The sequence below is a fragment of the Stegostoma tigrinum genome, chromosome 28, assembly GCF_030684315.1.
Source record: "Stegostoma tigrinum isolate sSteTig4 chromosome 28, sSteTig4.hap1, whole genome shotgun sequence".
NCBI lineage: Eukaryota > Metazoa > Chordata > Chondrichthyes > Orectolobiformes > Stegostomatidae > Stegostoma > Stegostoma tigrinum.
Window position 1 is genome coordinate 15,721,271 of NC_081381.1, and position 13,639 is coordinate 15,734,909.

Genomic DNA, 13,639 nt, shown 5'->3' on the forward strand with positions numbered 1-13,639 from the left:
TTACTTTGTTTATAACCTATCATTACCGTCATTTGGAAAGGGCTGTTGCGGTGCAGTGTCCCTACCTCTGACCTGGAAGGACAAGGTTGAAGTCAGCCTTCCCGTGGAGTTTCACTCAGAAAAGATAACTAGGGGAAACATTGGTTCAAGTCCCACCTCTGTCTCTGAATAGGTTTTTAAAAAATATTTTCAAAATTTTCCTTGTTGAATATGCATTGCAGTAAAGAAGCGTTTTAAAGCTGGGCTCCATAATTAATAGCCTACAGCCTCTTTGGTTCTCTGACTTTGATGAGGCTGCATTTGGAGTACTGTGTACAGTTCTGGTCACCATGCTTTAGGAACAATGATATTAGACTAGAAAGAATGCAAAAAAGATTTACAAGGATGTTGCTGGGACTAAAAGTTTTGAGTTATAGGAAGAGGCTGGATAGGCAGGGACTTTTTTCCCCTGGAGCGTAGGCTGAGGGGTAATATTATACAGGTTTATAAAATCACAAGGAGCATGGAAAAGGTGAATGGCCAATGTCTTTTCCCGAGGGTAGGGGAGTTCAAAACTAGAGGGCATAGGTTTAAGGTGAGAAGGGAAAGATTTAAAACGGAGCTCCAGAGCAAATTTTTCACACAAAGGGTAGTGCGTTTATGGAATGAGTAACCAGAGGAAGTGGTACATACAGGTACATTACAACATTTAAAAGACATTTGGACAGATACATGAATAAGAAAAGTTTAGACAGATGTGGACCAAACGCAGTCAAATGGGACAAGTTCAATTTAGGAATCCAGATCGGCACGGTTGAGTTTGGCCGAAGGGTCTATTTCCATGTTGTATGACTCTATGACTTTATGAATCTGAAGCTTTAGCCAATTCAGTTCAATTTGTACTTAACATTCTGGATTTGGTGATTTGCCGTGGTTGAATATTTTGGATTAGGAAGACTGAAAGGTCTATTTTTGGTCCTTTTATTCTGCTGATGAGTCAGTGTTGAATCAGAATACTGAGGTCAATAATTATCCACAATTTAAGCTCTATGGAAATTAATAGGATTGTGAATTTAACATTTTAAATATGTGGCTCCAACATAAACAGAATTGGGCAAGTTAAAACAAAAAGTTGATACAAAAATTGCTTTCATAGCATGTGAAGCCTTCATGGGCCATAATAAGTTGTGGCTTTCAAACATCAAAAGCAGCATTGTATGCTGATCTCAATTCTGTACACATTAATAGCCTGGTCCATCAATTTACTACAATTACAAGTTCAGTAAAATGTTTGTCATTCCTGTGCTTCCATGGATAGTTTATCAAAACCTCCATCCTCAGGCCAATATCTCACCTCCCAATTTAACTTCCCAAGGTGGACAGTTAATGCAGATTCTGTTAGGAAACAGTGATTTTTTTTCCACAAAGAAAGTCAGCCATCATTTTGTTCATGAATATTGGCCTGAATTTTAAGATTTTTGTCCTGCAGCTCACTTTTTCAATGAAAATTGTGTCTTGAATCAAACAGAGCCAAGTAAAAGGCACCTGGTAGAGCAGAAACTTAAGTGGGGGCAGTGGGCCCATTGTTAAGGGTCTGGGGGCTAGATGTTGGAGACAGGTAGCAGGGTGCAATCTAACACAGGTGGTCAACACCATTCATAGGGGCATATCACACAGAGTGTGTGAGCAATACACCAATTGCTCCTCATTACTTACTTCACAAAAACCCTGGTAACTTCCGTAAGAACATAACAAACTAGCTTGTTTGCCAACCACTGATGTCTACTGAGTGTTAAGTTGCCCACTAGTCTTCCTCCTCTTGTCTTCACCATTATAACACCATACTATTGCTCAAGATCTTCACTGAGTTGGCTCAAGGCTATCATAAGGGGATTATTATTGCTTCATCCAAAGCCATTGTGAATGAGCCACTTCAGGAAGATGTGCAGGATACCTTCCACTGTGGCTTCCCATCCAGAATTCCTCTTGTCCAAAAGACCCTTGTTGATGATATACAACTGATATTAACCAAACTGCAACCAATAAATTTGAAGAGCAATCTTTTCCAGCAGTTGGACTGGAGAATTTGTATCAGCTCATGGCCTTAACTGAGTGTATTCCTACTCTGAAAGTGACCAATCACATCATCCTGCTGTATTGCTGTGCACACTGATAAATGTCATTCACCATTACATGTTAGAATTTTTTAACCTGGCTCCATTTTATCTAATGCATTCACCTCTACACAAATGGGACCCAGATGAGATACACTGGGGTAACAAAGTGTGGAGCTGGATGAACACAGATGAAGGGTCTAGGCCCGAAACGTCAGCTTTTGTGCTCCTGAGATGCTGCTTGGCCTGCTCTGTTCATCCAGCTTCACACTTTGTTATCTTGGATTCTCCAGCATCTGCAGTTCCCATTATATCCGAGATACACTGAGAATCCAAGCATGGTGAATGGTAATTCCGATCAATAAATTAACAATGAATGATAAACACTTTCTTGGTCATGTCATTCCCAATTTTATATTCATACTGTATCTGCACATGCACTTAAATCTTTTCTGTGTGTTGGTTTTCTTTTATTCTTTCACAGGATGAGGGCATCGCTGGCTAGGCTACATTTATTGTCCATCCCTAATTGCTCAGAGGGCAGTTAAGAGTCAACTACATTGCTGTGGGTCTGGAGTCACATGTAGGCCAGAACAGGTAAGGATGGCAGTTTCCTCCCTTAAAGTGCATGAATGAACCTGGTAGGTTTTTCCTGACAATTGGCAATGGATTTATGGTCACCATAGACTCTTAATTTCAGACTTTTATTGAATTCAAATTCCATGCTCCGCTGTAGGCAGGATTCGAACCTGGGTCCCCTGACCATTACTTGGGTTTCTGGATTAACAATGCAGTGGTAATACCGTTGCCTCCCCATGTTGGTTGACAAAATGGTAACATGGACAGCAAAGTGTACAAATATTTTCCGAACCTTAATGGCCCCTTTACTTCTTTGGTGACAGAATGATTTTGGATCAAAAACAGAAGTCGCTGGAAAAGCTCAGCAGGTCTGGCAGCATCTGTGAAGAAAACAAATTAAAGTTAACGTTCTAGGTCTGCTGACACTTCCTCAGATTTTTCCTTCATAAATGCTGCCAGACGTGCTGAGCTTTTCCAGCAACTTCTGTTTTTGTTCCTGATTTACAGTATCTGCAGTTCTTTTGGTTCGAATGGTTCCTTGATAAATAGCCATTCACTAAGAATCTTTAGCTCTATTGTATTAGGTGTTTTCTACATGTGTACATTTCTGCGCTTCTTCTAAAATCAGCGCATGATTAAAATTCTGTTGTTGCTAAATGGAATTCCAGTTAAATTTTGTGGTGCCTTAGTCTAAGATAGGTGATGACTCCTGGGCATCCTTCTAACGCAATTGTTTATTTCCACCTCACTATGCACATTGTAGCACTGCAAGATTCTACACCGTTGTTCCTTCCCTAGAATAAGGCTTCCCAAAGCAGGGGTTGGGACTCCAAATTGGATTGCAATCTTAGATTTCTATGTTGTGAGCTCGGAGGCCGCAATGGCAGACATATTCCCCTCTTCCTGCTGTCCGCGGTTTTCATCACCTCCCTCACTGCAGTAGAACTCATCGGGCCGTCAGTGCGGCTGGGCGCTCCCTGAAGAATTAGGGTTGATGCTGCGGACTTTGGAGGCCCATTTATGGGGCCAGAGAGAGAGAAGGTGCTGGTCACCTTCCTTCCACCCAAAGGCTGCCAGGCTGGTGCTGGCCTCCAAACTCAGCAGAAGATCCCAAAGGCATCAATGATAAGCCCCCTATTGGCCACGTCATTGGCATAAGCAGCTACCTGCTGCTGCCATGTGGACACCCACTGTCATGTTGAACCCACCTCCAGAGGGGCCACCCGAAAAGTAGGAAAGTGTTGGGGGCCTAATTGATATGCAGTCCTCAAGTTTGGTTTCCATTCCTTCCCCCAAACTTATGGGATGAGGCAGATTCAAATCTCACCACAGCAGATTGTTCAGTTTTAATCCAATGAAAATATAGAATTTTCCAGCCTAATGGCAAACAAGTAATTGTCATAAATACTCATTGGCTTGCTGATGTCCTTTCGAGAAAGAAACTATTGCTGTTTCCTGGTTCTTTCCTACATAAGACTCCAGACCACAACAATGTGGTTCACTCTCTGAAATGACCTAACAAGTCACTCAGTTGGAGGGCATTTTGGGACGGGCAGCGCCCACATCCTGTAAGAAACAAAAATCAACAGGTTTCCTCGCTCCACTCTCAAACAAATATCACATTTATCCTGATTCAGTACAACGGAGTCATAAGATCAAAACTATCAGCAGAGGAGCTCGGATTGAGATGAGGAGAAACTTCTTTACTCAGAGTCGTTAGGATTTGGGAATGTGCTGGCTGGGAGAGATCCCATAGCAGGTTTCAAAAGAGAGCTGGATATGTATTTGAAAGTGATTACCGAGATAGGGCTGGAGAATGACGTTGGCTGGGTGACTGTTTTGGAAGCTGGTACAGACATGATGACTGTAAAATTCTATGATGCCTAAATCATTCGACAGGGATAAGCAACAGCAAATCTTTTATTGAGTAACTGTAATTACAGATTCTTTGAAAAGCAGCACTTTGTTCTCGGCTCATCCTGCCAATCAGATTTATGGAATGGACAGATAGTTAACAGGCACCTGATTTCATCAAACTTTACAGCGGCTAAATAAAAAGTAACTTCAGTTAGTACACGACAAATTCTGCACTAAGTGATCAATTTTATAATCAATTTCTGAAAATCCAGAACAACTTTGTGGTAAACATTTAAGCATCCTGTAAATACAGTCATACAGCATGGAAACAGACCCTTCGGCCCAATCAAGGTCCCCAAACTAAACTAGTCCCACTTGCCTGCATTAGCACCAAATGCCTCTAAACCAATTGACAATGGCTTCATGGTTATCATTAGATTCTTAATTCCAGATATTTAATTGAATTCAAATTCCACCATCTGCTGAGGCAAGATTTGAAGCCAGGTCCCCTGAATGTTACCTGGGTCTCTGGATTAACAGTCCAGCAATAATACCACTAGGTCAGCGCCGCCCTGCTCCCTGATCCCTTCCCCCTCCCCAGTCCTGATGAAGGATCCCGATTTAAAATGTTGACTTTCCTGCTCCTCTGATGCTGCCTGACCTGCTAGGTTCCTCCAGCTCCACACTGTATTGATTATTCTTGACAAGACCCTTATTATCTTGATTCATCCATTGTTCCCTACTCTTACCAGCCTTACTCTTCACTCTAACAGGAACATACTGCCTCTGAACTCTTGTTATCTCACTTTGAAAGTCTCCCACTTGCTAGTCGTCCTGTCACCTGTGAACAGAATACCTCAATCAACTTTTGAACGTTTGTGTCTCATACTATCAAAATTTGCCTTGCTCCAGGTAAGAACTTTAACCCCTTTATACAAGCTCTATCCTTTTCCATAATTATTTTAAAACTGATAGAATTATGATCCCTGCTCCCAAAGTGCTTCTCACTAACACTTCAGTAACTTGCCCTGCCTTATTTCCCAAGAGAAGATCAAGTTTTGCTCCTTCTCCAGTAGATATGTCTACAAAAAGCATCTACAATCAAAAATGGAGTCAGCAAGAATTTAGCCCATCTGATAAAAACAAAAAAAGAAAGTCTGGCAATCATTTTCATCCCAAAGGGAGCACATTATCATGAAGTCAGAGTTTGTGTCTCCTCATGCAAGCAACGACTTGGCAGCTACAAACAAGTTTGCAACACTTTGTAAATCTAGATACAATTCTTGTGAATGCAATTTTTTTAACTCCTTGTGCACAATGTCTGAATTAAAGTACGTATAAGAAATATGGTAAAGGCCTGCAAAGAAGTTAGCAATCGAAATCAGAACCGTCGGGAACTATTAATGAAACTTCCTGAATGCAAATGATAAATGTGGCTCAATATCCCATCATCAAAGGACTAAATTAATGCCTCGTAATTAAATATGGAGTTTTTATCTGACCAATTACCTGGGTAGATTTATTTTGTTGATTAGCTGGACAGAACAGAGCGGTGTCACATTTCCGTCTCCATGTTATGATCCTCAGTCGAGATGTAGTTTGCTCATGATTGGATTCAGTTTGCCCAGGTGATGGAAGAGGTGGGAAGAGTCTGCATTGTTTCTGATGGTAAAAGGTGCAGATGTGAGTCTGTGGAAGGCAGCACTGTGGTCTGTGATAAAGCCTTCCACAGTTCAGTAACTTAAATGCCAGGGCTCACATGGAAGAATAGCCACATGAGGGAGGTGCCAGAAAGCTGTTTAAAAATAGTGACAGGATGATTTAATATATTCAGGAGGAGCAACATATGTGATCTGGGATGAAGTTACTCTGTGTTTTGAAGTCTCAAAAGTAGCTGCTCAAACCATTCTCAATTTAAGAGATACATTCACCTGGAAAAATTTCTAATGGTGAACTAAAGAAACTTGGAGCTGTGTTGTATTACATCTCCCAGCAGACGTGTGGTATGCTCCTTTAAGGGACGTGCTCACAATGTCATCACTGCACCATGACATGTGAGCTAATGGTATAAAGCTATCAGGAGGGGTCTTGTGATGCAGGAGGCCCATGTTCAAGATTCACCTGTTCCAGAGGTGTGTAATAACATTTCTGACCAGGCTGATTAAAAAGTATCAACAGTAGTGGAGTCAAAGTAGTTGCATTGTATGGGCCTTCCCCTTGCTGGGTAGGAAATGGGCAAAGGGGACAAATAAAGCAATAGTAGTCTACAATCCCCAGCACACCTGAACCTGTCTGAAAAAATAGGTTTTTTTTATAAAGCTCTCAGGAGGGGGTGTTGTGATAGTGTGGTATGTTCCTACCTCTGAGCTAGAAGGTCCAGGTTGCACCTGTCCTGGAGCTGCGTTACAACATGCCTGAACAGATTACTTCACAAATGATGATAAAACTCTCCATCTTCAATTTACCAAGCCTTGTCTTCTTGTACTTCACACTCTAAAGGACCTGTGCTATAGTATCTGCAAATTGCTTAGCTAGAGCCCCGACGTGCCAAAATGTAGCGTGTATAAATGCCAGGGGCTGTAAAAAATATTTAATTTAATATTTCAGTAGTATGTAACCCACATCCTGTCCTTTATGTGATAGGAGCTATCACATGAAACACATTCTGCCACTGTCATATTATCAGTATATCTTGCCATCTTACGTCTTGGTGATGAATCAGGTCAGAGTGAATCCAAACAGGAAGAACTATGTGTCTACACACTGTATACCTTTTGTCACTAAATATCACTTTTGTGGTTACATACCCTTTCCAAAACGATTGGTTCGCCATTTTTCCCAACATTTGCTTTCTGTCAGAAAGACTCATCAACCTGGATCATACAGATTTGTATTCAAGCCTGCAAAAGGTGGGCGACTGTAAATGTCCCCGTTGTTTTAAATGAGAGCTTATGTTCCAATTGTTAGTTGCACTGCGCAATGAAGAGGAACCTGTACATGTTCCTGTTTCTCTAAGCAATGTGAGGTCACCCTGGTTGATCAATAAAGGAAGTAACAAGGTGGACAGGAGTTAATGTGAGCTAGTGAGTTTTTGAGCACAGTTTCAGAAATGTTTCATGTTTGATGGCACTGGAACAAACTAGTATCTCCTTATTAGTTTGTTGAGAAATCGCCACACTTGGGAGCACTTAAAGGAAGCTGGGTAACGACACTTGGGCTGGATTTTAACCATTCCTGACTTTGAACACAAAGTTCATTACTAAGGGAGTGCTGCATTCTCAGAGGCACTATCTTTCAGATAAACTGTTAAACTTGGGGTTAGTCTGCACTCTGAGGTAGGCACAACAGAGAACGTGGGACTATTTCAAAATAGTTTTGATTTGATTTGATTTGATTTGATTTATTGATGTCACATGTACCTAAGTACAGTGCAAAGATTTGTTTTACATGCAGTACAGGCAGGTGATACCATACAGGGACATACAAATCAGAGGGTGCATAGACAGAATGAGGCATACAGGGTTACAGCTGCACAGGAGGCGCACAAGCACAAGATCAACATTAGATTTGAAATTAGAGAGGTCCATTCAGCAGTCTAATAACAGCAGGGAAGAAGCTGTTCTTAAACCTGTTGCGATGTGTGTTTAAGCTTCTGTATCTTTTGCCTGACGGAAGAGGTTGGAAGAGAGTATTACGGGGTGGGAGGGGTCTTTGATGATGTCGGCAGCCTTTCCATGGCAGTGAGCTGTGTAAACAGAGACCATAGATGGAGTTGGCTTCTGTGATGGTTTAGTCTGTGCACACAACTTTCTGTAGTTTCTTACAGTTCGTGGACAGAGCAGTTGCTCTACCAAACTGTTATGCACTCGGATAGTGGATCTGCTTTTAATAGTGGATCTGTGAAAGTTGGAGAGGGCCCTTACGGACATGCTGAATTTCCTGAGCCTCCAGAAGGAGAAGAGGCATTGTTGTGCCTTCTTGACCATTGCATCTACATGGGAAGGCCTGGACTGATTGTTGGTTTATCAACACTCCTAGGAACTTGATGCTCTTGACCCTCTCCACCTCAGCTCCATTGATGTAGATAGAGACCTGTCCTCCTCCTTTCTTCCTGAAGTTAATGATTAGTTCTTTAGTTTAGCTGACATTGAGAGAGAGATTGTTATCATCGCACCATGACACCAAGCATTCCATGGGGCACTGCTGCCTCACAGCGTCAGGGACCTGGGTTCAGTTCCACCCTCGGGCGACTGTCTGTGTGGAGTTTGCACATTCTCCCTGTGTCTGTGTGGGTTTCCTCCAGGTGCTCTGGTTTCCTCCCACAGGCCAAAGATGTGCAGGCTAGGTGGATTGGCCATGCTAAATTGTCCATAGTGTTCGGGGATATGTAGATTAGGTGGGTTATAGGGGGATGGGTCTGGGTGGGATGCTCTGAGGGTCAGTGTGGACTTGTTGGGCCAAAGGGCCTGTTTCCACACTGTAGGGATTCTATGATTCTATCTCCTTCCTGTATTCTGAAGTAACAGGAGGGGAGTTATCCCTGGCCAATATAAATCCCTTAATCAACATCACACAGAAAAATTGCCTGGGTAATTAGTATGTGAATAAAGCAGTAGGCCATTCAGCCCCTCAAGGCTGCTACCCTGTTTAATAAGATCATGCCTGATCTGATTGTAACCTCAAATCCACATTCTTGCCTATCCTCAGTAATCTTCCACCCTCTTTGTTAACCAGAATCTATCCATTTCTGCCTCAAAAAGTATGAAAGGACTCTGCTTCCACCCTGTTTTCAGGAGGAAAGTTCCATCTGAGTGAAAAAAATCTGACCCATCTCTGGTTTAGATGGGTGTCTCCTTATATTTATAATGTGACTCCTAATTCTAAATTCTCTGACAAGAGGAAAGACCCTCCTCATATTCAGCCCATCAGATCCCCTCAAGATCTTTGTTATGTGTTTCAATCAAGTCACCGCTTAATTCTCCAACTGCCATGATTGCAAGCCTAGTCTCTCCAAACTTTCCTCAAAACACCTGCGCTCCCCAACGCTTCCAGGTATTAGTCTGGGAACCCTGCCTTTTAACTGTTATTCATCCAGAGGACATGCTATTGCTGGCTCAGCCAGTATTTATTGTCCATCCCTAATTGCGCAGAGTGCAGTTATGAGTCAACCACATTGCTGTGGATCTGGAGTCAGGACAGCAGATTTTCTTCCCTAAGGGATAACAATAAATCATACGGGACTTTCCTGACAATGGGGATCAGCTGGATGAGTGCCTGATCCCCCAAAGTAGGACAGTGCCAACAGTGTGGGTTCAATAGTTGCTCTTAGCCAAGGTGTGGTAACTTTAGGGCTAAACTCTTCATCAGTCATCTCACTCTCTACTTCTTTTACAGTATTATACTGGGGGAACATCTTGGGGTTTATGAATGAGTATAATATGCAAGTCTTATTTCTTTTGAATGTGAGGCACTGAAGTGGGCGCTGTGCCTTTAAGTGAAGGGTTGGTGTGTGTGTTTGAACATTGAGAGACAGGCCTCTGCTTGGTAGCCAGCTGGAACGAGAAGGAAAGGATTCCCAAATGAGTGCGTTGCTTTCACATGATGTTTACCGAACTGGAGGTTGGATATGAAAGCGACAGGCAGCAGTAGCAGCTCAGGGCTGGGGAAACTCGCTTCCTGACGCTGGAATATAACAACATGTAATCCGAGGGAAGAGGAGGAGAAAGTTTGAACAAACAGCCACATGACCAGCGAACTATTTAAACCAACTGGTATGGAGCTCGCTGTTGTTGTTACTGGTAGCTAATCAGAGCGTTTTTTTTAAAAAAAACACCCAAAAAGGAAACACTTGCTTTGCAAAGTGCTGAATGCAATTTGAGTTTTGCAAACATGCTGGCTGTGCCCCAGACTGAGGTTTACACGTACGAGAAGATTCTGATTATAATTTCCTGCTGTTGCTCCTGCCTGGGTTCCCTGCTGATTATTGGTACCCACTGCTGGTGGCCGGACCTCCGGACCAGAGCTCGGCAGCTCCTGGTCTTCCTCTCGGTCGCTGACCTGCTGTCGGCCGCCTCCTATTCCTATGGGGTGCTGCGGGATTTCCAGAGCTCCACCTGGGACTGTGTGCTTCAGGGAGCCCTGTCCACCTTCGCTAACACCAGCTCCTTCTTCTGGACAGTGGCGATCGCTATCTACCTGTACTTGTTGCTGGTCAGGTCGGAGCTGCTCTTGGCTGATAGCCTGGTGCTGTGGTTTCACGCTGTAAGGTGAGTCTGCTGGCCCCGGGCTGGAGCCCGCTCGCTGGGTCTTCATGGCTTACTTTTTATGCTTTTTGTTGGATATTTTAAAAATTAGTTTATTGCCCCCCCCCATAACCCTCACCCCTCCACTCTTTTGCCGACTCCACCAACCACCCCCACACACTCTTTCCCCCCCCACACACACTCTTTCCCCCCCCACACACACTCTTTCCCCCCCACACACAAACACACACTCTTTCCCCCCCCACACACACACACACACACACACACTCTTCTCCCCCCCCCACACACACTCGTTTCCCCCCCCCACACACACTCGTTTCCCCCCCACACACACTCGTTTCCCCCCCCACACACACTCGTTTCCCCCCCCCCACACACACACTCTTCCCCATCCCCCCCCACACACACACACTTCCCCATCCCCCCCCCACACACACACACTCTTCCCCATCCCCCCCACACACACACTCTTCCCCCCCCCCCACACACACTCTTCCCCCCCCCACACACACTTTTCCCCCCCCCCCACACACACACTTCCCCCCCCCACACACACTTCCCCCCCCCCCACACACACACACACACACACACACACACACACTCTCCCCCCCCCCACACACACACACACACACACACACACTCTTCCCCCCCCCACACACACACGTCCCCCCCCACACACACACACACACACACTCTTCCCCCCCCCCCACACACACACACACACACTCTTCCCCCCCCCACACACACACGTCCCCCCCCACACACACACACACACTTCCCCCCACACACACACACACACTCTCCCACCCCCACACACACACACACACACACTTCCCCCCACACACACACACACACACTCTCTCCCCCCCCCCACACACACACTCTCTCCCCCCCCCACACACACACTCTTCTCCCCCCCCACACACACACCTTCCCCCCCCCCCCACACACACACTCTTCCCCCCCCACACACACACTCTTCCCCCCCACACACACACACACACTTCCCCCCCCCCACACACACACACCCACACACACACACACACACACACACACACACACCTTCCCCCCACACACACCCACACACCTCCCCCCACACACACACACTTCCCCCCCACACACCACACACACACACACTCTTCCCCCCACACACACACACACACACTCTCCCACCCCCCCACACACACACACACACACAACCTTCCCCCCACACACACCACACACACACCTTCCCCCCCCCCCACACACACACCTCCCCCCCCCACACACACACACTTCCCCCCCACACACACACACACACCCACACACACACACTCCCCCCCCCACACACACCACACACACCTCCCCCCCCCCCCCACACACACACTCCCCCCCCCCCCACACACACACCTCCCCCCCCCACCCACACACTCCCCCCCCACACACCACACACACACTTCCCCCCCCCCACACACACACACACACTTCCCCCCACACACCACACACACACACTCTTCCCCCCCCACACACACACACACACACCTTCCCCCCACACACACACACACACACTCTTCCCCCCCCCACACACACACTCTCCCCCCCCCACACACACTCTTCCCCCCCACACACACACACTCTTCCCCCCCCACACACACACACTCCCCACACACACACCACACACCCCCACACACACACACCACACCACACACCCACACACACACACACACACACTCTTCCCCACACACACACCACACACACACACTCTCCCCACACCCCACACACTTCCCCCCCCACACCCACACACACTTCCCCCCCCACACACACACACACTTCCCCCCCACACACACACACACTCTTCCCACCCCCCACACCACACACACACACTTCCCCCCCCACACACACACACACTCTTCCCCCCACACACACACACACTCTTCCCCCCCCACACACACACTTCCCCCCCCACACACACACACCACTTCCCCCCCCACACACACACACACTCTTCCCACCCCCACACACACGCACACACACACACACACACTTCCCCCCACACACACACACACACACTCTTCCCCCCCCCACACACACACTCTTCCCCCCCCCCACACACACACACTTCCCCCCCCCCACACACACACACACACACACACACACACACACACTCTTCCCCCCCCCACACACACACACACACACACACTCTTCCCCCCCCCACACACACACTCTTCCCCCCCCCCACACACACACACTCTTCCCCCCCCCACACACACACTTCCCCCCCCACACACACACACACTTCCCCCCCACACACACACACACACTTCCCCCCACACACACACACACACTCTTCCCACCCCCACACACACACACACACTTCCCCCCCCACACACACACACACTCTTCCCCCCACACACACACACTTCCCCCCCCACACACACACACACACTTCCCCCCCCACACACACACACACACTTCCCCCCCCCACACACACACACACACTTCCCCCCACACACACACACACACTCTTCCCCCCCCACACACACACACACACACACACACTTCCCCCCACACACACACACACACACTCTTCCCCCCCCCCACACACACACACTCTTCCCCCCCCCCCCACACACACACACTTCCCCCCCCCCCCACACACACACACACACACACTCTTCCCCCCCCACACACACACACACACACACTCTTCCCCCCCCCACACACACACTCTTCCCCCCCCCCACACACACACACTCTTCCCCCCCCACACACACACTTCCCCCCCCACACACACACACACACTTCCCCCCACACACACACACACACTCTTCCCACCCCCACACACACACACACACACACTTCCCCCCC

The 13,639-nt window shown here is 46.8% G+C and overlaps 1 protein-coding gene across 3 annotated transcripts in view; it reads left to right on the top strand.

Annotated features, from left to right (window-relative positions):
* Positions 1-13,639, top strand: part of gpr157 (G protein-coupled receptor 157) — a 161,064-nt gene that overhangs the window by 114,806 nt on the left and 32,619 nt on the right. For all 3 annotated transcript variants that reach the window (XM_059638026.1, XM_059638027.1, XM_059638025.1), the window contains 3 exons: positions 2,578-2,690; positions 5,303-5,441; positions 9,997-10,795. In XM_059638026.1, coding sequence (XP_059494009.1) covers positions 10,419-10,795 — 377 coding nt within the window. In that variant the 5' untranslated portion in view covers positions 2,578-2,690; positions 5,303-5,441; positions 9,997-10,418. The remainder of the gene's footprint in view (positions 1-2,577; positions 2,691-5,302; positions 5,442-9,996; positions 10,796-13,639) is intronic.